The sequence below is a fragment of the Python bivittatus genome, unplaced genomic scaffold, assembly GCF_059951505.1.
Source record: "Python bivittatus isolate LINGU-HERP-01145 unplaced genomic scaffold, Pbiv_v1 ctg000340_np1212, whole genome shotgun sequence".
Classification (NCBI taxonomy): domain Eukaryota; kingdom Metazoa; phylum Chordata; class Lepidosauria; order Squamata; family Pythonidae; genus Python; species Python bivittatus.
This window is the reverse complement of record NW_028277056.1, coordinates 15,494,081-15,521,380: the sequence shown is the minus strand read 5'-3', so window position 1 is coordinate 15,521,380 and position 27,300 is coordinate 15,494,081. Positions and strand designations below refer to the sequence as shown.

The window sequence follows — 27,300 nt, the reverse complement described above, 5'->3', positions numbered from 1 at the left end:
TTTTTTTTTTCTTCCCAAAGGGGAAAAGGTTAAAAGAAGGAGGAAGTGACAGCATCTCCAGGTACCTTTGTGATGACTACGAGAACCTAAAGATAACCCTCCTGTGTTGTGTGGGGCTGGCACACAAAGTGAGTCTATTATCTGGGAGACAGATCAGTGAATCAATTGTACCATGCAAATACAACTACTTTATATTGTAATGGTAGAGCCAGCCCATCCTATTTCCAAAATCCTTTCACGATGACTAGGAGAACCTAAAGATAACCCTCCTGTGTTGTGTGGGGCTGGCCACAAAGTGAGTCTATTATCTGGGAGACAGATCAGTGAATCAACTGTACCGTGCAAATACAACTACTTTATATTGTAATGGTAGAGCCAGCCCATCCTGTTTCCAAAATCCTTTCGTGGATTTAATAATAATCAACACCCTTTTTGCTTTCCCAACTCTTGTTTCTGACTCCACTTTGCTGTTCTGGTTGTGATGTTTTATGTTTGCCTTTTTATGGGACTTTAATATACAGTAAATGTCCTTGAGACCATTCAGGGAAAGGCAATAAACAAACAAAAAGGAATTAATTAGGGATAGTTTATTTCATTGGTTCAATACAGAGCTGATCCTCTATGAACTGAAGAGCTTTTTCTATTGGGGGAAGGAATTGGGACTCAGAAACTTCTGTGCTGGAGAACCAAAGCAAGAGAACTATTTTTGCTGATTCCTCCCCCTACTTCATCTCATGTTCTCTCCAGGGTTAAGTGGCTCCACCTGCAAAGAACTTTAAAAGCCCCATTGCACCATGGGGACCCCAGAGCATGATGCAAATTGCAGCCCTTTGTGTGAAGGAGGCCTGACTCTCACAGTGAAGAACCTTGCATCCATGAAACATCACTTGGCAGTTGTATTGTGTTGAAAGGGTAACAAGTATAATTCACCATTGTGGAATTTTAATGGCCACAGCAGTGGGATTTTAATGGCTTTGTACACTGACTTAAAGACATACAGGTCAATTAATGAAATGGTTTAGTAATCAATTAATGGTTATGTGTCTTGTCTTTCACTTTCAAAAAGAGATATAGCAGAATAGTGCAACATTATCTTCCTCTTCTTAGGTCAGTGTTGTCCAAACTTGGCCACTTTAAGATGAATGGACTTCAACTCCCAGAATTCCCCAGCCAGCCATGCTGGCTGGGGAATTCTGGGAATTGAAGTCCACTCATCTTAAAGTGGCCAAGTTTGGACAACACTGTCTTAGGTGATGGGAGGAGGATTTTCCAAGCTCATAAGACTTTGTGGTAGATACTTTTTCATTGTTTTGAGACAACCTGATTCTGCTATATAAGCATTCCATTTTTTGGATTTATGTCTTTTGTTAGAGTGAGTTTGAAGCTGACTAAAGAAACTGCTGACTTGTATCGAGTTTATCCTGAACCTTCAATTATTTTGAGGTCCACCATTCAGATAAGAGAATTGGTAGCATTGCATTTTTTGATTCCCAACATTCAGCTATAGCTAAGCTGCATTCACACAACATGGTAAATTTTACCATGGTGTACTCACCAAACTATTTTGGAGGGTTCATGTGATACATGAACCATAAATTAACCATACCAACAGGATTTGTGCAACATGCCATGCAAACTGGTTTTTGTGTTATGCTAATCCAGCTGTAATAATTCTGGAGAAACCTTTTTGTGCAGGCTCAGTTTTTCACAATAGACTCAGTTTTTTACAGCCTGGTGCTTTTAGAAGTAAAATAAACTAGGCTAGGGAAAGCTATATTGAGACTACTAATTGGGGATTTCTTATTCCAGCACAGATAATACCTTTCGATGTTATATTAGCTACTGACTAATAGGAGGCAGTACACAACTGGTTTCATCCTTACTGGGACTCTTCAGGCATAGGTTTCCTCCATACCAGATGATCTACATTCAACCCTAACAGGATTTGAACCCACAGACCTTGCATTTGATGACTACACAGTGCTTTAGAGATACAGTATTTTGGCCTGGCTCCAGTAACTTGCAGGAAGGGAGGTTTATAGAAGCTATGCAAGTACATCTTCCTTTTTTCTTTTTCTTTTTTTAATCTATATTTATTAAGAATTTTACATGAAGTAAAAGACAAATTTAAAGAAAAAGAAAGAAAGAAAGAAAGAAAGAAAGAAAGAAAGAAAGAAAGAAAGAAAGAAAGAGAAAGACTGACTCAAGAAAAGAAAAAAAGAAACTAAAATTATGAAATATAATGATTTCCAACCTTCTCTTCAACAGATAATTACAATTTTATAATCTTTCATCCCTCTTAGATGTTATACAGGTCCCTTCATCCCCTGACTTAGTCCACAACTTTTTTACTCCTCAAACCCATAAATCATCATATCATTTTTTCTTTCTTTCAGCAAAAGTCCATATAAAGTTTCCAGTCTTTCAGAAAAGTTTTTGTTGTTTTTTCTCTGACCAGACAAGTCAGCTTTGCCATCTCAGCAAATTCGGACATTTTCACAATCCATTCCTCCACTATGGGAATATATTCTTCCATCGTTGAGCATGCAATAATCTTGCTGCTGTTACCATATACGAAATCAGTTTACCATGAGTGTTTTCTAATTCATTATCCATAAGTCCCAATAAAAAAACTTCTGGTTTCTTCACAATATTCATCTTTAAAATCCTTTGTACCATCGTATGGATTTGTATCCAAAAATTCTTAGCTTTCTCACAAGTCCACCATGCAGGATAAAATGTCCCTTCATGTTTTTCACATTTCCAACACTGGTTTGAAATACCTTTATACATTTTTGATCATTTCTCTGCTGTCATATACCAACAATACATCATTTTATAAAAATGTTCCCTTAAGTTATGACGCAATGTAAACTGAATACCAGTTACCCACATTGTCTCCCCCGTCCATCTGTATATTATATCCAAAATTAATAGCCCATTTTGTCAGGCAGTCTTTAACCTGTCCTTCTTCTGTTTCAAATCTTAAGAAAAGTGTGTACATTTTTGCTATTACATATTCTTTGTTTGTACATAATTCAATTTCAGATTCTGTTTTGTGTTTTTCAGTTCCAGTTATCTTTTTATCCATATTAAACTACTTCCTTTTTTCCTATATGCTCTCATAAGGGGGGGGGGATGTGGCTTATATAGCCTTAGATTTTAACCCACAGGCCTTGCACTTAATATAACATCTAAAGCTATACAGTCGTGTGAAAAAGAAAGTACACCCTCTTTGAGTTCTATGGTTTTACATACCAGGACATAATAAAAATCATCTAGTCCTTAGCATTTCTCAAAAGTAGGTAAATACAACCTCAGATGAACACATGACATATTACACCATGTCATCATTTATTTTACAAAAAGAAAGCCAAAATACAGAAGCCATGTGTGGAAAACTAAGTACACCCTTACTGCTTCCATAGGTATGAAGAGGCTAAGTAGCAGCCAAGTGCTGCTAATCAAATGCCCTTGATCAATTGATCATCAGCAAGTGTGACTACCTCTATAAAAGCCGAAGTTTTAGGAGTTTGCTGGTTTCAAGTATTGAGGTGTGTGTTAACACAATGCCAAAGAGTAAAGACATCAGCAATGATCTTAGAAAAGCAATTGTTGCTGCCCATCAATCTGGGAAGGGTTATAAGGCCATTTCCAAACAATTTAAAGTCCATCATTCTACAGTGAGGAAGATTCTTCACAAGTGGAAAATATTCAAGACAGTTGCCAATCTTCCCAGGAGTGGATTTCCCAGCAAATTCACCCCAAGGTCAGACTGTGCAACACTCAGAGAAATTGCAAAAAATCCAAGAGTTACATCTCAGACTCTACAGGCCTCCGTTAGCATGTGAAATGTTAACGTTCATGACAGTACAATTAGAAAAAGACTGAACAGGGATGGTTTGTTTGGAAGGGTTGCCAGGAGAAAGCCTCTTCTCTCTAAAAAGAACATGGCAGCACAGCTTAGGCTTGCAAAGTTGCATCTGAACAAATCATGAGACTTCTGGAACACTGTCCTTTGGACAAACAAGATCAAAGTGGAGATGTTTGGCCATAATGCACAGTGCCCCATTTGGTGAAAACCAAACACAGCATATCAGCACAAACATCTCATACCAACCATCAAGCACAGTGGTGGAGGGGTGATGATTTGGGCTTCTTTTGCAGCCGCAGGACCTGGGCACCTTGCACTCATTGAGTCAACCATGAACTCCTCTGAATACCAAAGTATTCTAGAGTCAAATGTGAGGCCATCTGTCCAACAGCTAAAGCTTGGCCGACATTGGGTCATGTAACAGGACAATGATCCCAAGTACACCAGCAAATCTACAACAGAATGGTTGAAAAAGAAAAGAATCAAGGTGTTGCAATGGCACAGTCAAAGTTCAGACCTCAACCTGATTGAAATGCTGTGGCGGGGCCTCAAGAGAGCTGTGCATAAACAAATGCCCACAAACCTCAATGAACTGAAGCAATGTTGTAAAGAAGAGTGGGTCAAAATTCCTCCACAACGATGTGAGAAACTGATAAAGTCATACAGAAAATGATTACTTCAAGTTATTGCTGCTAAAGATGGTTCTACAAGCTATTGAATCATAAGGTGTACTTAGTTTTTCACACATGGCTTCTCCATTTGGCTTTCTTTTTGTAAAATAAACAATGACATGATGTAATATGTCACGTGCTGTTCATCTGAGGGTGTATTTACCTAATTTGAGAACTGCTAAGGACCAGATGATTTTTATTATGTCCTGGTATGTAAAACCATAGAACTCAAAGAGGGTGTACTTTCTTTTTCACACGACTGTATATGCCCCTAAAGGAAAGTGGTCTTGTGGTCTCTAGCATGAGACTCAGACAAATAAAATCACAAAGCTCTCTAGTATGAGAGCATATAGAAAAAAGGAAGGTCTACCCGCATAGCTTCTACAAATAATGTCAGCAGAAACGAAGCCAGAATCTCTAAGATGGATATGTGAATATCGAAGGCTAACTTAGTCATTGTCTTTAGTAATATTAAATAATTACTCTATTAAGTAAATCAAATTTAACTTCTGTTCTTGGCCTAGCTGTGTTTTTACAATACAGCACCACCTAGCAATCAAGGCCAGCCTGACAAAACTCATACAATTTTGGTTTAATGCAAAGCGAAAAGGTTTTCTCAGAGCAAACGTTGTATTTATCCCCAAAATAAAAGTACCACGTATCATAAAAGTAACTTTCTTGGCAGGTGTATCCCCTGACAGCTATTTAAAAAAACTGAATGAGAGATTATCTTGAAACATTTAGCACTCCCATAGCATCTTTGAAGCATCAAACACAAATGCACAAAAGAAGTCACACGCATTTGTTTTATCAATCATTCACCACTTCAAAGTCTAACACCACCTCCCAAATCTTCTCTCAGCAGTGTTTAATTCCCCACACCCAAAATGTAATAAATTGTATCCTAATTTCAGTAGGTTCCAGACAGACTGTTATGGATTGAGGTGGGGCCCTCAACAAACCCCTCTTGCCAAGACAGACAGATCTGAGAGCCAAATTATGATTATGAGAGTTACTGCTACAAGATGTAGTGGCTGTCACTAGCTTACAAGACAATGGGAAGGATGGTACTGTTTTATACCTGGGACCCAGAGCAGGCCCACCCTATCAGATCTAGGGGGAGAAATGATCAGAGAGAGAAAGTCCTGCAAGTAACCTGGCCCTATGCCATTAAGGGCTTTATAGATGACAGCCAGTACTTGAATTGAACAAAGAAACTCCTGGGACCCAGCACAGCTGATGGAGTTGTGGGGTAACACTTTATACTGAGGTACACCTATAACTGCCCATGCCACTGCATTCTGGACCAGTTGCAGCTTCTGAGCAATCCTCATGGGCAGCCCCATTGTGGTAATCCATCTGGGAGGTGATCAAGGCATGCATGACTGTGAGCAGGGCTTTCCACTTCAGGAAAAGGCAAAACTGGCACACACATCACAAGCCTTGAAAGATCAGATAGAACCAGAATGAAGGCACCACCCTGTTGAACTCCCACCAGAGGTCATCCCCAACATGATCAGTGTTGCTGTGTTTCTATCCCATACCTAGGCTTGGAACCTGGCTGGATCCAGATAAGCTGCTTCCTCCAGGGTTGTCTGAAGCAGCTGCACAACCATCTTCTTAACAACCTTCCCTAAAAAGGGAACATGAAAGACAGGACAAAAATTGTCCAATAGGGTTGGGTCCAATAATGGCTTCTTTAGGAGAAGAATTCATCCCCTCTGTCATGAATTCACCCAACTACGTGTCACCTCTCAGCAGCTTTAGCTAAGCAGGAGAGACATGGATCTTACGCACAAGTGGCTGAACTCACAGTCCCATGAACATTGACCATTTTCTCAGAACTAAAAGGATCAAATGTGTCTCAGGGCCAAACTGTGCCTCATTCAACTACATGGGACCTGCCAAACAGCCAGGGTATATTTTTAAAATATATAAAACACACATCAATAAATAAAATACATATATATGTGGGGGAGCTGTTATGACCATATGTGAACACGTGTCTCTTTGTATGTGGAATGTGCCCTGAGTTTCCCTGACTTCTTGACATATCTTGGCCAGATTCTCCTGTGAGAATAAAGCCAATTATTGTCTGGAAAAGCAAACCAAACCAATGTACAACCTGAACCATTTCCTCTGATGGAAAAAAGTGGTACAGGCACTGATAAGGGCATGTGAAATCCAGTTGTGTATTTCTCCATATTCTAGGAGAATCTCTTGACACACCTGTTTCTATGCTCCCAATAAATATTTACCTTTATTGTTAACATGATCCAAAAAATAATTATTACAGGAGTGGGAAGCTGCCTGCCTCTGAAGATCTCCACCAAAGTTGCCCCAAATTAGGGTTAAGATTATGACTAGCAAAAAGATAACAAATGAAAAACATCCAGAAGTGATAAGATTTATACCATAGTTTATACCACTTGATAACAAAATTGTGTGTATACACACAAACACGCATTGAAGGCAAAAGGAGAAGAGGACGGCAGAGGATGAGATGGTTAGATAGCATCACTGAAGCAATGAGCATGAAACTGAGCAAACTCAGGGAGGCAGTGAAGGACAGGAAGGCCTGGCGCAATATGGTTCATGGGGTCACGAAGAGTCGGACACGACTTAACGACTAAACAACAACACAAACACGCACATATAGGAGTGCTGTCATTCATTTTCAAATCCAGAAAAGTGAATAATGATGGATGTTCTGTCTGCTAAAATTGTAGTTCTCTAAATCCATATATATATTGTCACTTTGATTTGGTCAAAGCTTATCTCTGGCACATGATAAACATTCTAATCCTGAAGCATCTTTTATCAGCCCCAAACCTCGGCATTTATTAGTATTATTCTGGTAGTTAAATTTCAAACATATTTGAAAGGTGCCAGTTTGACAAGGCTGTCCTAAAGTTATCCAAGATATATTTCTGGCCCTCCATATCCAAAACAAACAAATGAACACCCACAAACAGTCCTCTTTCCTTATCCTACCCGTTTGAGGCGATCATATTAAATATTTCTCAGTTAGCACATTGGGCAGGATGAATGAATGTGCAGAAAGGGAGACATAATAATTGGTGATGCAGGACTGAAATCAAACTCTCTTTGGCGGGATCAGTGCCCCAGGCATTCCTGACCCCATCCATCTGACACAGCTTCACAGATAAGCCTGAACATTCAGCAGCCTCCATTTTCTCATATCAGATATTAAGTTCCTGTTTTGTTATTTTTTATAAAGTTTTACAGCTCTGTTGGTAATTTACCTTGAGTAGTTTGTGGGGGAGGTGGAGCAACAGGATTGAAATGAACGATTATTCATCCCACTGCACTTTAAATCAATTCACTATTTGTGACCAATGGGACACATGGTGAAAGTCACACACTTGGATGATGAGAAACGTGAAGTTTGTAACATGAAATCTGACTCTTTCAGAGGAAAAGCAAGAATAAATCATAACTACGATATTGAAAAAATAGATGACATAATGACTAAACATTGTGCTAAAACTGTCTAGTAGAGACTTAAAAGATAGATTCACACAACATTGCTAAGTTTGGACAATTTTAAACTAAGGTGGTTTGGGTTGTGTGTTTAACAGGTGTGAATTCCCATCTGACTTATGTCTGGTTCAATGTATTGTATGAATTCAGAAAATAGGTTAAGTCAGTAACCAGGTTGTGTCAGTCCAATTGTTAAATCCAGACTTAGACTAACCCAAGGTTCACCACACTGGTCCTCTTCAGATATATCATGCAACATATTCAGGGACCACCAAGTTGGGGAAGTTTGAATATCAACGTGGTCTTTTTTTTTTCTTTTTGGTCCATCTGAGTTCAAGAGATCTGCACCAAGTTTCATTGTAACTGAATCCAGCATACTCTTAAAGGTGTTTAATGGCATGCCAATGAAAATCTGCAATCATTAATGATTTCAAGTTTAATCATTGATATTTTACTTTAAAAAAAAAGGTGTTGCTGAATGACAATTTGTTATTCATTTTCAAATAACTTTATTATCAGAACTTCCTCATGAAAGAGGGATTTTCCAAGTTCTTGCATACATTCTGTGAGACTGTGAGTAGATAAAGTAGTCTGGTTCTCACAAGACCATGTCTACACCAAAGACAGAGAGTCACTCTTTGATTTTTATCTCAGTCATGAGCTTCTTCTGAAACAGGGTGGGTCTGAAACTGACTGAACAAAGCCCTCACTTGATTCATATCTAACTTTAGCTTCTTCACCTCAGCCAAATATTTTAAAGTAATCTTAATATGAGGCCAGTTGTGTTTCTCTTTCTTATCTTATGGACTAATTTTGCACAGGATTCTAGACTAGGCTAAAAGATGGTAGGATCATTTATGATTCAGCATATGGCGAGGATTCAGCTCTTGTAAGCAGGTTGGGGAATCAGGCTATCATGTCAAGGCATTATATGTATTTGCTATATAAATCATGATCTAGTGAAAAAAACATGGGGTAAAATTGGAGTTGTAAATAACTAAAGGGGAAAGGGTTCTATTCTCTTTCTCAGAAAGATAAGGAAGAAGAGGAAGAAAAAGAAGAGGGGAAGTTAGTATCTCTGATAACTGGATGTGGCTGAGTTCTGAAAGAGATAAAAATTTGGTAGTTTGAGGTCTGAAGATTGTTCACACTGAGAGAGGAGAAGGAGAAGGAGAAGGAGAAGGAGAAGGAGAAGGAGAAGGAGAAGGAGAAGGAGAAGGAGAAGGAGAATCCCCAAATGGGTCCATATTTCCCTATGTAACCTGGGAGCCTGCTTTTCAAAGTCCCAGGGCAAGTGGATGACAGGACAGCTGAATGCATGACAGTATGGCAGAGTAGGTGCAGGTTGGCCCCATTCTTTCCTCAGTTGAAGTCCACTGTGTTCAGGCAAATGATGAAATGGCTAAAACCCCTCCATGTATATACAGTTTCATTCGTTAGTAATCAAGGTCCGAGCCATGAAAGGCTTTATGCAATAAAGCATATAGCACCTTAAATAAGCTGAGAGATCAGCTACAACCAGTGCAGCTGTTTCAGTGCAGGGTGGGCCACCAATTATCACCTTTGATGCTGCGTTCCAGCTCAGTTATAACTTTCAGGCCATCTTCAAGAGCTGCCCCATAAAAAGTATAGTTGCAGCAGTCTGATCCTAGGGTTTCCAGTGCACCAGATCTATCTCCAATAGGAAATGGATGCAACCTTATCAGCTGAAAGTGATTAAAGCCAGTGACATAGTGTGCCATCCAGCAATGATGTCATTGCATTTGTGTACTCCAAATTTCCAACAGTCCTATAGGCAATCCACTATGACTACTTTTACAAAGCATGACCCTTTGTATTCTTTTAAATCAGGATCTTAATCTGTGAATGGCCCTCCTGCTTTTCATTTCTTTGCATACACAGCTCTCCGCAACTCTTCACAGAAGATAATGTTTGTTTGTTTGTTTACTTCATTTGCATGTCCTTTAATCCCAAGGGCTCTGGGCAGCTAACAATCTCATCCTAAAATTTTAAATGACATCCACAAAAGAGAGAGAAAGAGAGAGAGAGAGAATAAGTCCAAAAATACATAAAATAACCAAATCAAAATGTTGCAATGAGTCTTGGTGGCAAACAAAGAAGATTGGGCAAGTCAAACAACATTGGGTCATACAGAAGCTGTGTTGGACTGAATTTAGAAGAGCCAACTTCCCTCTATCCTGTGGTTTAGGAGATGAAAGTAAAGTATGGAAAGGGGGAGAGAAATGAAGTACCTCCTGCACTGATATGACATCAGTGGAAATGTCAACAAGGAGGAACAAAAAGATATCAAGCTGTGTTTCCTGATAGCATTTTGAAATTCTGACACTTGAACAAAAAAAGTTTCAGAAACATGCAGAGAAAAGCAGACAAAAAGCAACCATAAAGTGAGTCACCTGGACTTTTACAACATGTCACTGGTCACTCAGACTTATATAAGCTGGTGTTCTTGGGCTTCAAGATACTGAAGACCAAAGACTTGCCTCTTTAAAGCTGGTTCGTAAACTCCACCATGAAGCACTTGGTGGTCTTGAGTGCTCTGATGCTGCTGCCATGCAACATTGCCTTTCCATTGTCCAATCCCCAATCTGCACTATCCAGCTCCAAGGACCTGAAATTTATAGAGGTATGTAACTACCCAAATCTTATCTGTGATGCCATAGAAATGGAGAAGTGCTCTGCTGCTGACTTCTGAGAACCTTTTCATTTTGAGAATATGTCATGGGATAAATACAATGTATTAAGAATGCAGTGATGCATGATTCCTTTTACAGGTGCATTCAACATGTGCAAGAAATGATTGAGATGTAGCTTAAGTTAGCTGTAAATGCTATCTCAAGCTATATCTGTGTGCAGGAATTAACAGTGTGTGCAATGAACTAGAAAATGCTTCTTTCACATCTTGCCTATAAAGAGTTCTTATGAGATTTACTAAACTGATACATATGCTATGGAAACTCTAAACAGTGACATATACGTGCAAGTTATTTATAACACAGGGCCATGCTTTCGTTTTCTTCATGTGAAACTTAAATAAAGGTTTGATATTTGATTTCTGAAACTCAACTTCTTCCAAGACTCGATTCTATCCAAGTACATTTACATACTTTATATGCATATGTTTCATCACTTGTATGCACATCTTTGATCTGCATTTCTATTCTGTAGGTGCATGCTCAATGGTGCAGTGACAAATTATGAGGAATTAAAAAATGAGAGCCAAACCAATAAGTAACAATTCTTAAACTTGTCCCTAGGGCACGACTATTTATATTCTAAATTTCTATTATTTATACGTTTCTGAATATATTCATCATGGAGCACAAATTATTATTGTTATTAATAATAATAATAATAATCTCTAAGAAGGTTTTACAGGGCATGGCTGCCAGCTTGTCTGGAATTTTCTTCGAATAAGCTGTATTGTTATTGATAGTGTTTCCTTAATTCTGACTGCATAGGTTGTTCACTTTGTAAAATGCACTGCGCTTGAAAGAAAGATCTTTGATGAAGGGTTCCAGCTTGACTGTGGACATGTGTAACTGAGTCAATCATATATCGCAATATAACCTGTCTCACAGGACTGCTGTTGTCAGCATGAAGACTCTCTACCTTGAGTTCTTAGAGGAAAGGCAGAATATAGATAAGATTGTAAACTGGTAACAAACAAACAAACAAACTGTGTTCAAGCACTACGGTCTTAACATAAGGATGCAACCATGCCACGTAGTTTTCACGTCTGATTTCCTGGGAATCATTTGGTTTCTTCCTCAGGAAAGCTGTGCACCAGATGCATACATGCAATTCTGGGCCCAGGAATGTGTTTCAAGTCCCAGAACTGAATGGGGCTCACAAATTGTTCATACAAGAAGAAAATCACCCTCTAGTTATCCCTAGCTTTCTTCATTTCAGTTTTATGAAGTTAAGAGAAGAGGGATCCTTTTGTTACTGCACTGCACTGGAATCTGTAATTCTTGTCAGTCTACTAGGGGTAATCCAAATCTGCTTTCTGCCCATTCTATTCTTAATAGCCATCAACAACTTCTTCTTCTTCTTCTTCTTCTTCTTCTTCTTCTTCTTCTTCTTCTTCTTCTTCTTCTTCTTCTTCTTCTGCTTCTGCTTCTGCTTCTGCTTCTTCTTCTTCTCCTTCTCCTCCTCCTCCTCCTCCTCCTCCTCCTCCTCCTCCTCCTCCTCCTCTTTTAACCCTCAAATATATGAAGTCATCTTGCTCACCTTTAAAAGCCTAAAGATCTTGGGACCCAGGAACACCTTTTCTCAAATGAACCTGCCCAAAATCAATGCCTAACTTCACTGACAGATTTGGGCAAGCCACAATCTGTGGCACTGAATTCTTTGTTTTGGTCTGAAGAGATGCCATCTCATTTGAACAACAATGTACCAAGCAACAATGGTGCCATTTTCTGAAAAGTTTCAGTGTGTGTTGGGGAGTGGGAGAATAATAAAATTGTATTCATTTATCAAGCAAACAAACAAGCAAGCAAGATCATTATTCTCCCCAACACCGATCTTCACTTAAGAAAGCCTGGCTCTGCCTACTTCAGTGATGCCATAAAGTCTCTGCCCTACACACCGCAGCCCTAAGCTGCCAAAAATAGTAATAATGTTTAAAAGTGGATGGAAGAATGGATGGATGGGCAAACATACACATATGTAGGTATTTGAGAAGTTTAGTAAGGTAGACATACAATAAAAAATTCTGATTTTCCTCATTCTTGGTTATGCAGGCTTACCTTGATCGCTTTTTCCCACAAATTGATAAAGCAATCAAGCAAACCTTAGAAGAACGGATCAGAGTAATGCAGAGGTTCTTCCATTTGACTGTAACGGGGAAGATAGATACTGAAACAATCAAGGTAATGGAACAGCCCAGGTGTGGAGTTCCAGATCTCTTGGAATTCAGGAAATTTCCAGGAGCACCAAAATGGAATAAAAATATATTGACGTACAGGTAAGTTATATTTCTGTTTGACTTCTGAGAGATAGAAGCAAGCAAACAGAAAAAGTCTATTTCCTAATTGCATGTATTGTGTTTTCCTCCCTTGCTCAAAGGATTAACAACTACACCCCTGATATGCCTAAACACAAAGTAGACAAAGCCATAGCAAACGCACTGAAAGTGTGGAGTGATGTGACCCCCCTACAGTTCAGAAGGACCACCAGACCTGCTGATATTGAAATCCTTTTTGCTTATGGTGGTAAGCCTGCTTCAGTTTGTCTATTTTTAAAAAATAATTTTTATTTATTGTTTATGTCTCACATCTGCTGAAGCATGGGTGTTGTCACTACTTTGTGGTAGGCTGGTTTAAGAAACAGACACAACAGGGATTCCTAGATTGGTCTTTATTGTAGGAAGGTAGAATAACAAAATCTTGAAAGCCTGTCAAAGTTTCTGTCTGTCCTACCCTATACTAAACAAAATCAATACAGGGTTATTTAGAGTTTCTTTCTCATGATTCCTTCTACCTCTGGGCTATGTAATCTTTTCTGCAACTCCTCCTTTTACAGCTTGCTCATTCTTTTCCTGTCCCCAAGGTCAGCTCTAAATTCCTTTATGCACTACCACATAGAAAATATCATCTGGTAGTTATTTTACTTGCTATGAAAAATATTCCCAACCTTTCCCATGTTATTCTCATGGAAAGCTGTCCTGTCCTTGACTCTGCTTATATTGTTCCTCCTTCTCCATTACTAGACTGGATCATTGGAAGAAGTGGTCTCCACCATGTTGACGTAAGGACCATCTGATGGTGACTTAGATGTCACCAGAACAGTGGTGAAACCTGGTGACAGCTTCTACACATTCAGGTCCATTGGGTTGGTTTAGTCATGAAAGGGGTGAAATCATTAGAGGAGACTTTAAAAAAGAAAATGGAAACTGTTGCAAAGCTGAACACAATTCCTTATGGAAAGTAAAACAAATTGAAATAGATTGTAATCTTTAACACATTTCTTCAGTTTCTTGAGAACAAATTGTGTTTTGAAGGGCAATATATATTTTAAAATAAATAAATAGAACTAGAAATAAACTTTCCTTTATAATAGGGATTAACTGACGTTAGCTAAGCTTAACTGTTCGAATAACATGGAAATGTCGTCCATTGTTTTATTTGATTAAAACTCAATCCTGCATAGACTGGTTAAGCATAAGGATGTGCAAAAGTTGCTAACTCAAACATTTCCAAATATTTCAAGAGCAAAGTTCATTAGTTTTGTTCCAAACACAAGATAAAATGGGACCATTTCAGACAGCATTGCTTTGAACATTTCAAGAGTCTTGAAAATCAGCTTGTTCTTTTGATAAGATGTAATTGGCTTGGCTTTAATTTTTTTTCCCAACCTTTTTTTTTCCAGAATGAGTTGGTTCCTTTCTTGCTGCTATTGGCCAAGACAAGATGGGGAGTGGTGAGGTGGGGGTATAAATGAAGATTAGGGTGAGGGGAAAGTGGCAGTAATTTAAGCACAAATAGATATGGTTGCTGGGGTAAGGCTGCAATCCCTAAATCACCTGGGTGGTAAAAAAAGAAATGTCTGTAGCATATGGAATTCTGAAGGGTGAAGTCATAAGGATTGTTCAGAGCTGTCTGGCTACTTGCTAAATAAATGTACTTGCATTTAAAAAAAAAAAAACTTTGCATTGTGGAAGTTAAAATTCGTGGGTTGTATTTTGTACATGTTGTATGTTGCCATTAGGCAAATGCAAAGGTGTGTATTGTACATTATACAAGTGTTGCTAAAATGCTCTTGAGATTTTCAGGCTGTAAAAGACTGATCCTTCTTTTTATTACTGAACTTCAGTGTGCGCATTCTGCATGCTTATGTTGCTATTAAGCTTTAAGGCTGCCTATTATACACAAGGCCAAGTTGCATTACGAAGTGAGCAAAGTCTCAGCCATTAGCCAGGGAAATGTGATTGTCACTACTGTCCATGGTATGTGCTAAAGTGAATCAAGCTGCGTATTGCACTTTGCTAGGTTTCCATAGCAATTTGTATAGATAATTTGGAAAATATGATTCAATTGTCACATCCTTTGATACCTAACAGAACTTTTTAAATGTTTTCAATTTTTTTAAAAAATTATCTCCTTGGTCAATTTTTATAGGTTGGATAGAAGATAGTATGGACTACCAACCCATCTAGTTTTGTGGCTGTTGGTTACAAAATTGAAGGAGCAAGAGTTACAGTAGTTTCAAGTTCCCATTTTTTCTAATAGCAAAATTACTCAGCTGTTCATCATGGAGCACTTCAGGTGTTCTGACTTTTTGTTCTGTTGGAGCAGGATTTCTCAACCTCAGTAACTTTAAGATGGGTGGACTTCAACTCCCAGAATTCCCCAGCCAGCCATGCTGGTTGGGGAATTCTGGGAGATAAGTCCACGCATCTTAAAGTGGCCAAGGTTGAGAAACTCTGTGTTTATGTAGAGCATAAGGAACTTGGGACATTTTGTCAGACTGTTCCAAGTAAGACTGTTTTGTCTAAAGATTGAGATATTGAGACTTTTAATATCTATGGCCAGTAGAATAGATTTAGCCTGTAGAACATGCAATGAGATTCCATCTTTTTTCTACAATCTCCCATTTGCTCTGGGCATTGGAACATCCAGAATAAATTTTAGAGGTATGAAAGCTGCAAGGGGAAAGAAAAGAGGAAAACCTCTCAAGAAACATTAACGTCATTCGGTAACAACCTATTCAACCCTTTGGAGACTATTCTGAAAGCTGTTGTGATTCCGTTAAGATACAGCTCAGATATAAACTGTGAGCTGATAAAATCAAAACCAAGCAATTAGGCGAGAATTCATAGTGCTCCAGGCAAGTTTCAAGGCAAAGAAGAAGCCTTTCAGCATTATCCAGATGCAGGAGGGCCAATTAATCAGCCTGGGTAGGTGGACCCATGCTGGAAAGATATTGTGACATTGTGCCAGTCTGATAAAGCACTCCATGAGACAATTCCAAGTTGTAGATCTTGCAGTTGCTGCAGCTGACTTGGTCAGCGTGAGCAAACTTTTTTCTGATGACCACATTCCTTCAGATGTCATCACTGGGGCCAGTGGTAGGTGGGGCTAAAACAAGGGGTGGGACCAGAGTTAAAAGGAGGTGGGGGACAATCATTCTCTCTAATTTCCTTTTTTTGTCTTTCTGGCAATGCCTCCTCAATCCTAAGGAGAGAGTTAACAAGCAGTTCTTACTAGGAATCGTACAGATTTCTTAAATAGCTATGCAGGCCCTGATATTGCTGATGGCACTTTGATTCTTTTCCATTTAGATCATGGTGATGCTCCTTTTGATGGAAGAGGTGGAATTCTGGCACATGCTTTTGCCCCTGGACCAGGCCTAGGTGGTGATGCTCACTTTGATGAGGATGAGGCCTGGTCAGAAGTCGATAAAGGTTTGCTATCAAAATATGTGCACCAGATCTCTGCTACCTGATTTATACACCTGCGTCACTTTCATTGGCCACATCAAATGCTGCATGGGAATAAAAAACAGTATATCCCACAGGTAGTCCTTGCTTACTGACAGTATTTGGGACCAAGAACTCTATTGCACATGGTTGTAAAATGTGACATCACGTGACTGTTCCAAGTTACGACAGCAATTGCAGCAGTCCCAGATGTTGTCATTAAATGAATCCCACACGGTCGCAGCATCCTGCAGTCAGGTCACATGATCACCATTTGCGAGTTCCTGCCAGCTTCTCCATTGACTTTGCTTGTTAGAAGCCAGCAATGAAGGTTGCAAATGGGAATCATGTGACCACAGGTTACTGCGACATTGTCATTGCAAGCTGGTTGCCAAGTGCCTGAAGCTGGATGCTGTGATGGCCACAATTATGAGGAGCTATCACAAGTTCCCTGTGTTCAGCACCATCAGAACTTCAAACGGTCGCTGAACAAATGGTCATTCAACAAGGACTACCCATATTGCATTGTTTTATAAATGATGAATTCATGGAGTTCAGTGCTTCCAAATGTCAAAGCAACCAGTTGCTTAAAACATAAAATTTCTTCAGTTCATGGCTGTAAGAAAACTCAGGGTTTAAATAAAATGTGATTGACCATTTTCACATTGGAAGTCTACTAGCTACATATTTTACCATTTTAATATGCTTATATGTATATTATAGGAACATTTGGCCTATGACCATGCATATATTTTTATTTACTCTTCTTTACTCCTTACAGCACAACTCCTGTAACTTTATGCAGTTTTCTTGACATGTTATTGTTTATTGTTGCCTTCTTCCAATATTTTTTCCACTTCTAGTCTAGCCAATGCCCTAGAATTCCCAGGGTGGTCCCCCATCTAACTACTTACCATGACTGATCTTGCTTAGCTTTTCAAGACCAGTTAAAGTTGAATAGGTGCTGCCCTTGGCCAAGATACAAGGACCAGCTTAGATTGCTTTAACACTGAAAAGCAAATTCATGGAGAGTGAGATTGTTTCACACATAACTCTAAGTCACTATGTGGTTTGACTTCATGTGTTGTGTGAACATCACGTTTCATGGTTTAGTGTGTTGTGAAAAATTAGCTAATTGTGCTTTATTCAATAAACCATATTTAAAAGCTATGGTTTACAGGTAGGTGTAAACCAGCACTAAATCTGTCAATGATTCCTAGGTGTGATGTTTCTTATGTCCTATGAGAGCAACAGTAAAAAAAGGAGCAGGTTCTTCTTTGGCATGATCCATTCAGCTTCTTCTTATGTTACCTTCTTATATTTTCTATCCCATGCCAAATTTGGGAGGGTCTGCCTTAAAATAAGCGACAAACCCTCTTTGATGTGATCCAAGATCAGATATGACATTTGTATTCTTCATCTATAAATAGTGGAAGTTGATATTAGCAGTCTCTGATGGTGTGAACTGTATTTATTTCAATGTCTGTATTTGCTTCAATGATTCCCTTTCAAATTGATGAGGAGTAATGCATTTGAACATGTTTTCAGAGGAAAATAGAAGTGGAATTCTTGTGAGTTCTTGCTCTTAGCTTCATTAGGAGATGACAGAGAGGTGTGTATGAATATCCTGTACATTCATCTTTCTGTGTATGCAGAAGTCTGTAAGACCAATACTTAAAATGCATTCACCTTGTCTTCTATGTTTTAGAAATTAATCTATTCCTTGTTGCTGCACATGAATTTGGGCATTCCCTGGGACTAGCTCACTCTGATGTCCGTGGTGCCTTGATGTTTCCTACCTACTCCTATGTGAATCCAAACAATTTTCGTCTTCCAGATGATGATCGGCGAGGAATTCAGAGTTTATATGGTAACTTCACTGAGAAAAATATTTCCCAAATTTTGAATTCTGCTGCAGAGATCCACAGCTAATGTGACTCTTCTTCTTAAAAGTTCAATGAATAGTGAAAACAAAACAAAAAAAAATCAAAAATGGTTTTATTCACAGCATATAAAACTAGTAGTGTATTTCAGAATCAGGTCACAGATTCAGCTCATTCTTTGGAGATATTTCCACTGAGGCAGCAATAAATCATGTCAGAAAAATGTATGAAATGTGTTATTCGACAGGAAAAAAATAATTAGGAGTTATAATTTTAACCATCATAGCACTAACACGGATGATTTAGTGGCACTAGAATATTATCAGTCATCCTGATGCTATGGAAATACTATAGTATATCATATTTTGGACTGAACTCTGTATTTCATGAAAAGATATTGGCCAGATGTGAAAACTGATCTAAAGCACGGTCAGAAACAATATAATCAATATAAAATTATTTCCATTGAAATGATACTTGTAAGTAACAGCATCACATGTAGTAAATATATCAAGTGGTTTAAGAAACTGTGTTTATTTTTTAAACAATGAGGTCTCCCTTCCAAAGGCTTAATGGATTGGGAATGTTTTCATTACTCTTCTAAAACAGTGTTTCTCAACCTTGACAACTATAAGTTGCATGGACTTCAGTTTCCAGAATTCCCCAGCCAGAAATGCTGGGAGTTGAAGTACACGCATCTTGTGGAGTTGAAGTCCACAGACATTCTGGGAGTTGGAGTCCACACATCTTAAAGTTGCCAACGTTGTTCTAAAACTAAGACTGCCAAAAAAAAAAAAAAGTAATTATCAGGTAGCCCCAAATATAACATAGAATCAGGGCCACATTAATCTCAGAGGCTGCAGGCTATCTGCATGTTAGCTTCAGTAGAAGTCCTAGTGAAAGAATTGTCTGTGTATGATAGACTACCAGAAAGAGCCTTCAAAGAAACCATGTTAGCTTAAAAGATCCACCCCTCCTTAATACTTCAAGGTGCTTTGGGTGCACTAACAACTTTGCAAAATGCCCTTTTCAAATGCTTTATACAGCTTTAATGAACCTTGATTTCATGCTGCATTAGAGGGGAGAGTTGTCCATTAAATCTGAATGACCATTAAATCCAAATGTACATCTTTTGCATCAAGTTACATGATATGCAGAATTACATCATTTATGTTGTTCTGCCCAAGTCTGGATATCTGAGCTTTGTAACAATTTTGTTTTAAAATAAGAACCATCAGGAACAATAAGCTATGCCTATGTGGAAAAATGCAATGCTGAGCCAGACCCAATGCAAGAGCCTTAAAGAAAGCGATCCCCCCCCAAAAATGCTCCTATGACCTCTCCTAGAGTAAAGTTATTGTGTTGACTTACAGCAGATTCAGCTTAACTAAAAAATAGTAGCAGCAGACAGAGTCAAAGGCAAATGGCAAATGGTCATTTAATGGACACAAATCAGTTAAATGGAGATGAAGTCTATTTTTTACAAAAACTGTCCATTGTCACAAGATATCTGCCAGGCAAATCTGTCCATTAGGTCCAAAGCCTGTTAAACAGAGGTTTTACTAAAGCTGCAGGAGCAGGGATGAAACATGAGTAAGGAAGAACCTGTGCACATGTATTCTTTTTTTCAGTAAAACCCTAATTTGAAAAAGTCTGACTAGGGCCTGACTGAAGAACTAGCCAAGAAAAAAAGACAACTGAGTTAGCAGCACAGCATGTTCATGCACCCACTTTTTTAGTTGCATTCTAAAATGTCCACAATTGCTTTCAGATGACAATACTTGGAGCTGCAACCCTGCCCTGCTTGCCTATGAAAGTAAAGAAAAAAACCCTTTGTGTATAAAATTGCTTGTTTGTGCCCTGGCTTCTATAGGATACTGATCCTTGCCCAGAGCAAGGGTCATGGTCATAGGCTGGAAGGCTGGAAGGCTTGGCAAGAGGCTGACATCACTTGGCTAATCCAAGCAGGATTGGTTTGTTCATGTGTTAGGGGAAGCCAATTTCTGTAAGACCTTCATTCCCATTGAGTTCTGTATCTGAGATGATTTGTGTGAGCGTTTTCTTACTTCCTTTTTGTTCCTATTTCGTTCATCCAGGAAGGAAGACGAATTAATATGGGAAAAAATGGAACGGACCTATTTTGTATTGAAACCCATTTATCATGAGTTCTCCATCACCGGAGGCCTTTAAGAAGAGGCTGAATAGCTGTCTGTCTGTCTGCCTGTCTGAGATTCTCTACTGATCTTTGCACTGAGCTAGAGGTTGGACTGGATAGCCTCAAGGGCGCCTTCCAACTCTATGATTCCATGATTTTACCAATGCAAAATCACAAGAATTCATGCAGTTTTGAAGGAAGAATTGTGAAATGAATAATAAAGGCTAAATGAATGATTCTACTTGTGTTTTCAAAGCAACTTACTTGAGGGAAGTGTGACTCTATGTGTGTTTAAGAAACGTGTTTTTTATATAAGTAAATAGATTCAGAAGGGTTGCTGAGCAAAAGAATGTTCTCCCCGAGTTACAGGATTTTCTTTGAGTTCTCTATGGCCACTGCAGGACTGCCTTCTGAGATAAAAGTAGTTCCCAAAATATTTAAGCACCAATTTTCTATGAGCCCTGGATGCTCAAAATCTTGTTTGGCCCTCGAATCTATTTTCTGCTGCAGAAAATTGATGGCGTTATCGCTTGTCACCAAATTTTAGCAGCAACAACCTTGGGAACTCTTTCCCTCTTTCTTTCTTCTAATGTTTACCACCAAGTATTGAAAAGGGTTAGTGTTAGAATAACACAGATAAATAAAAGCAGTGCCAACTTTGCAATTATTTTCAGCACTCGCTGGAATATTTTTGTTCACAAAAGCATTACCAATTGATTTTATGTGCTTTCCCCGTTTGCTGATGATGATCATTATTTAGTTTCAGCACTTTTATTGTGTTATGCCCTGACATACTGTCCTGACATCTGTAATGAACATAGTTTTAAAAGGATTTAATAAATAAGTAAATATTAGGTTGAAAGAACAAAAAAAAAAATGGGTGAGAGGAAGAAGGGAACCAGTAAACCTTTTGTTAAGCCAGGATTTGGGGCAGATTTTCTTTTATCCAAGTTGAACAAGTTGGAATCAATTCCTATTCCATGTCTGGGCCTCTGTAAAATTCAGTTCCCAACCTCTTTTGCTGGATTTTCACATGCTGTGAATAATGATACTTTGACAACAGCACACAGACACAAGCACATTTCATTGTTTTCTTGAAACCATAGCAGGGAAGGGAAAGAATGGGAACTCTGGATTAAGTGCCGAACAAAACACTTTTGTAATCACACCACCACTGATCTTTCTAATCACGGATGTTGGAGACGAGCTACAAAAGCTTCATCGCTTTCAACCTTTTTATTCTACTGACCACTTGGGTCATCAGAAGTGGAGAGAGCAAGTAAACAGCACCTTCTTTGTTCCTGTTTTTCTTGCTTTTTTCCCCCTTGACTAGAAGATTGATAGTCTTAGATGCTCCTCTTCCACTTCCTACTAGAAAAGCTTTCTTTCTCTACTTCCCCCCACCCTGAGGACAAAAAGGATACTGATTTCCCACTCCAGCACGTAACTTCCTTTATACATTTCATTTTATTTTATGGACTTTTAGTATCTGTTTCTAGATACTCTTGATGAGTTTAATTCTATCCACATATGTATGCTCTGCTAAATACAGGCGCCACGATTGAATCGGAAGATTCCAACATTCCATGTTTTCTTTACAAAGTTCTCCCAGGGAGGGGAGGGAAATCTTGAGGACCAAGACAATATCTTACTTGTACCATTTGCTTCGTCTCATTGTCACCCCGTCTTTTGTCCTAAATAATTACTGTATGTCATGTTTTGTCAACTGCATTAGCCAGTTGACCTGTTTCAAGGGCTGATTTATTTTATGGAAAAGACCAGTGAGCTACTCCATATACTTCCAAATCAACCCCCAACCATCAAGTCTACAACATTAAGAAAGGAGCATTATTTCTTAGAAAAAACTCTTCCCAGTTTCACAAAACAGTCTGCAGTTTCCCACAACAGTGGCTGTTATTGCTGAAAACAATAACAGTTCAAAGTTCAAAGTTATTGGCGCTCTGAAATAAGATTGTAAAGGAATACACCACCCTTCTAAACATCTAGCTTTTCTGCCAAAAAGTTATCTATCATTTCTCTATTATCTATCTATCTATCTATCTATCTATCTATCTATCTATCTATCTATCTATCTATCTACTTGCGTGTTCTTCTCATAAGAGCTCTATTTTCCTGAATCTGACTTTGGATCCAGATATCAAATTAGGCTAGACTATTTCTGGACTCTAGACCAGAAACCCAATCTGGATTAGATTGTCTCTCCATGCCTTTATTTTAACAAGGTTATATTTCAAGATGGAATCTTAACTGCCATGTACCTTCAGGTACGCTTCTGGAAATTTCATCAGCATCATGAAACTGGAGTACCAAATTTCAATAACAGAAAATTTAATTCCAAGGATTTCAAAAGGTAAAGGATCCTAAATTGATTCTGTTAAAAGCAAGCCTAGTAATGCATAACAATAGAGCCTTTTCCTTTCAATTCACTAAGGACATAACTTACGGCCTCTAGGCTATCCACAACCTGAACATTGCAAACATTCATTTCATTCTTGAATAAATTGAAATGATCAGAATGATAATTATCAACATTTTGTAAGGCATTAAAGGCCAACTCTTTCGCCAGGTTCTGGGCCAGGTTGCTGATTGAGCCCACCTTGGGATCATGACTGTAGGGTTATGAAGCCCTTGGTGCTCTCTGAGCTTGGTTGCTTGCTTGCAGAAGTTTTATTACCCAACTAGGTAACATCATCAGTGTGAGAGAATGTGGGGTTTGCTCCCTAGTTTGTTCCTCACATTCACTAGCACTGATGACCCTCTATTTCCAGGCAATGTATTTCTCTTGCTTTTAATTGCATATCAAATATGGTCTTAATAGAGATTTAGCCTTCATTAATTTATTAAATGCATATGCAAATTAAGGGGGCTTAAAATCAAAATACAGATGCATACAAAAATTAATATAAATACAGAGTAAAATATACAAGGTAGAAGAATGTTTATTTAAACAAATTATCAGCAAATTTACAAAAACCTACATATAGGTAAACTATATGCAGTTTTTTTGGCTACACAGAATTTGGCCATCATGCAGGCAGAGAGAGAGAGACTGAGAGATATGAAAAGGTAGATTAAAACATAAATAAAACCATTGTTTTTCAAAGGGCTGATGAAAGAGATCTCTTGGCTTTCTTCTAAAGGTGGAAAGGAGGCTTAACAGCCCCCAAGGGACTGAATTCCACAACCTGGAAGGAATGCATTATGCAGGAGAAGCCCCCTCCCTCCTGCCTGATTAATAATAAGCCTCTGATGAGAAAACATCTTCAGAAGGGCCACTCCAATATCAAAGCAGGTTAATTATTGAACCTAAACAGTGTTAATTAAAAAAATGAATTGGTAGTATTGGAAATGGACTAAAACTGAACATTTCTAGTTTGGTTCTGTTCTTATTTTATTATTACTAGATTTTCTCCCCCTTCCCTGATTTTTTTTTCCTTTTGATTTTTTTCCTTTTTGATTCCTTTTGAAGTGCAGCACTTCAGATTCAATCTCCAGAAATAGGGATTTGCCACAACATGAATGCAACACCTGTCTGCAACATTTTGCAACATTAAAATAGCCATGTCTTTTCCTAGATTGTTCATCTGCCTCCATGTCTGCCGTGCAACCCTGGGAAAATCTGCAGAGACTTTGAGGTGCTGTGCTCATGTCCTGAAGCACCTTTTGGAGATGAACTTTGAAATGCTATTCTGCCCTAAAAAAACCCCATAAGATATTCAAATGACTTCTCTGATTCCTAGGTCCAGCTGAGACAATTCTCAATTCTCTTCAAGGAGCAAAGTTGCCCTTGATTTTATGGAATCTAAATTCATTTTTTAAGTGACTGTCTTAATCGAAAATCAAGGACCAACCCATGATCTCCAGTAAACAGTTTTTTTCTTTTTTAGTATCCCCAGGAGCTCTAGATTCTTCTCAAATCTCTTGCTGCCATCTAGTGGCCAAAGCAGTTCAGAGATAGATAAGCAGAAATTCCCCCTAATCTGTTCTGAGTTTTCGGCAGTTGTACAGTAGTCAGAGGAGGCACCCAGGGCTGAAAAAAGGAATTTTGGAGCCACATATAGCTCTGAAGCTGAAGGATGCTCACCTTTGTCCTACAGACTTTAGTTATTTTCGTTTGTAACTTGGCACAATCCAAATCAACGGTCTTAGAAGCGTTTTTTTCAGTGCCTACTTTTGTGCGCAGTGGATTTTGGAAAACATACAAATACATAATTTATTCATTACAATTGATTTTATCCCTCCCTCCTGCCTTTTCTCCAGGAGTTCAAGGCAACTTACTTACAGATCTCCTTTTATTTGATCCATACAAAAACAATCCTATAAACTAGGTTGTGCCGAGACCGAGCAACCCAAAGCCATCCAATGAGTTTGTCTGTTTGTTTGTTGAATGTATATGGTCACCCATCTCAACTGCATAACTTTGGGTGGCTTAAAACATAATAAAAACAATATAACACAACTATAAATAACATAAATAGCAACTTGGGAGTGGAAGCCAACAACACCAATTAATATAACCATACAACAGGCTCCCCCACATCTCCAGGCCCCAAGCTCAACAAGCAAACCAGGTCTTCAAGGCCTTGTGGAAGGCCAGCAGGGTCTGGGCAAATCTGATCTCCAGGGGACTAATGTTCCAGAGAGTAGATGCCATGACAAAAAGGGCATCTGGGTCCTGCCAGATGACAGTCCTTGACAGACGGGACCCAAAGCACACATCTCCTGCTGAATATAACAAAACAGTAGATATAACCAGGGAGAGACAGTTTCCATGGTTGAATTGGATCTCCAGTCCTCCTTTCAACACCTTCTGGATTTTCAAATCCAAAGCTTCTTTTAATGACAGCTTTCTCAAGGTAATGCTCACCATTTGGGGTGACTATATTTGTCCACACATTATTATTATAGCTGCCCGCTCCTATAAACTCGCCCACACGTGGCAGGGCTAAGCTGGATTAGGACTGAAGTTGGAGAGTAGCTTGGTCCTGAATCATGCTGGCTGGGGAATCCTGGGAGTTGAAGTCCACACATTTCAAGTTGCCACGTTTGAGAAACACTGGCCTAGAGTGTGATGGAAATCCAGCCCATATGATTTGTTTATTCTTCAGGGTGTCATAGGTGTCAGGCAATTAATTAAACTAATCATCAGGGAGCGTGTTGTGGTGGCATGATGGAAAGAGAGGGAAGAAAAAAGAGAGGAGCAGATATCTCAATAGGCAAGACTTGATAGCACTTTTTTCTGATGACACCAATGGGAAAAAACAAAAATACACTTGTAAATGAATTTTTGTAAAAATCAGACCTTTGTAAATGGGCTTTATTGCCTATTTTCCTTTGGATTCTTGACCTTGGTGTTTATTTTCTGATTTTTATAGCCTTTTTTTTTTTTTTTTTGGTTTCAAAGTGCTGTCATTGTAGAATAGCCTAAAACAGCCAGAATGTTTCTCTAAATATTTATCTTAGTGATGGATAAGATTATTTCTTAGTGATGGATACGATTATTTTCTACAGAAGCATGTAGGTATTCCGTACACAGCATGATACATCAATAAACAAAACTGATACAATAAATCAATTAATAAATCAATTCCAACTTGGGTCTGCAGTACTTGAGATGGGTTATATTTTACTTTCCTGAACTGAAAGACACAATTTCAAATTTAGATTAGACTGCTTGATTAACATTTTGTACATTGCCTATAGCTTTTGGAGTGATGCAGTTTAAAAATCCTACAAATAAATAAATGTGCATTAAAATTAATTACATGCATACACAAATCTTCTTAAGTTCTAAACTTCTGTAGGCTTCCAAATACCATCTCTACTGCCTTCTACAGCTTCTCTTCTTCTAATTTTTCTCCTTTGTGTAAGAGAGGGATTATGTACAGACCCACATCCCCTTTCCTACAGTTGCAATCAAGTCTCCAAAATTTCTCAGCAACCCACCAAATTGCTGCTCTTTAACAAAATCATAAAGCCACGATTTTGAGGTTCTGATAGGCTGAATATATTTAATAACAATTTACAAAAGAAGTAAACTAAAACTTTACAAAATGGAAAAATGGGGAGAAAATTTTCAGTCTCATCATTTCAAGCGACCCCTGCTGTACCTCCCGCAGGCCTCTCAAAAATATGAAACCCATCAAAATTGCTCATCACTCCCCTAAAAAGTTACACCTTAATAATTTAAGCCAGCAAAATGTCTGTGTCTCATACAAGAGAAGTGCATTGCAAATGATTGGAAAAATGCTCTTGAATGTTTAGAAAAGACTTGTTAATTATTTTGCAACCCAAACATGTCGGTCGGCCTATTTCATAGAACGGGAGAAGGGAAAAGAACATTCCTTTATGGTAGAATCGTCTGAAGAAAAATAATGAAAAATTGTAACACTAGGTGGCAGCAGAGCTGAGATTGTCATCAACACAGAATATATTTTCTGCATGTGCTTTTACGACGGGCCTATCAGTTATACAATTTGCAAAGTTTATCTGAGCTTTTTAATAGCATTCACTGAAACCAGCAGTTACATTTTTCTAGAATTATCCAGTGCAGAGTATATATATATGGAACTGAGAAAGCAAACCCCATCCCATTCTAGCACTGAAGATGCTACCTAGCCGGATAATAAAACATTTGCAAGAAAACCATCAAGCTCAGATAACTGCAAGGACTCCCAACTGAGTATTTAAAGACTCTTCCCCTCTTCCCAAGAAAATTTAAGAGGCATTGTTAACCAAGAAAATTACCATGG

At 38.5% G+C, this 27,300-nt stretch overlaps 1 protein-coding gene across 1 annotated transcript; it reads left to right on the top strand.

The window, feature by feature from the left end:
• The first annotated feature begins 10,395 nt into the window (after positions 1-10,395).
• LOC103053231 (macrophage metalloelastase) lies at positions 10,396-20,759 on the top strand. Its single transcript, XM_007434762.4, has 6 exons — positions 10,396-10,693; positions 12,813-13,036; positions 13,138-13,283; positions 16,352-16,474; positions 18,198-18,359; positions 20,469-20,759. The coding sequence occupies exons 1-6, from the start codon at positions 10,580-10,582 to the stop codon at positions 20,483-20,485; spliced, it is 786 nt and encodes a 261-aa protein (XP_007434824.2). The 5' UTR covers positions 10,396-10,579; the 3' UTR covers positions 20,486-20,759.
• The last annotated feature ends 6,541 nt before the right edge of the window (positions 20,760-27,300 follow it).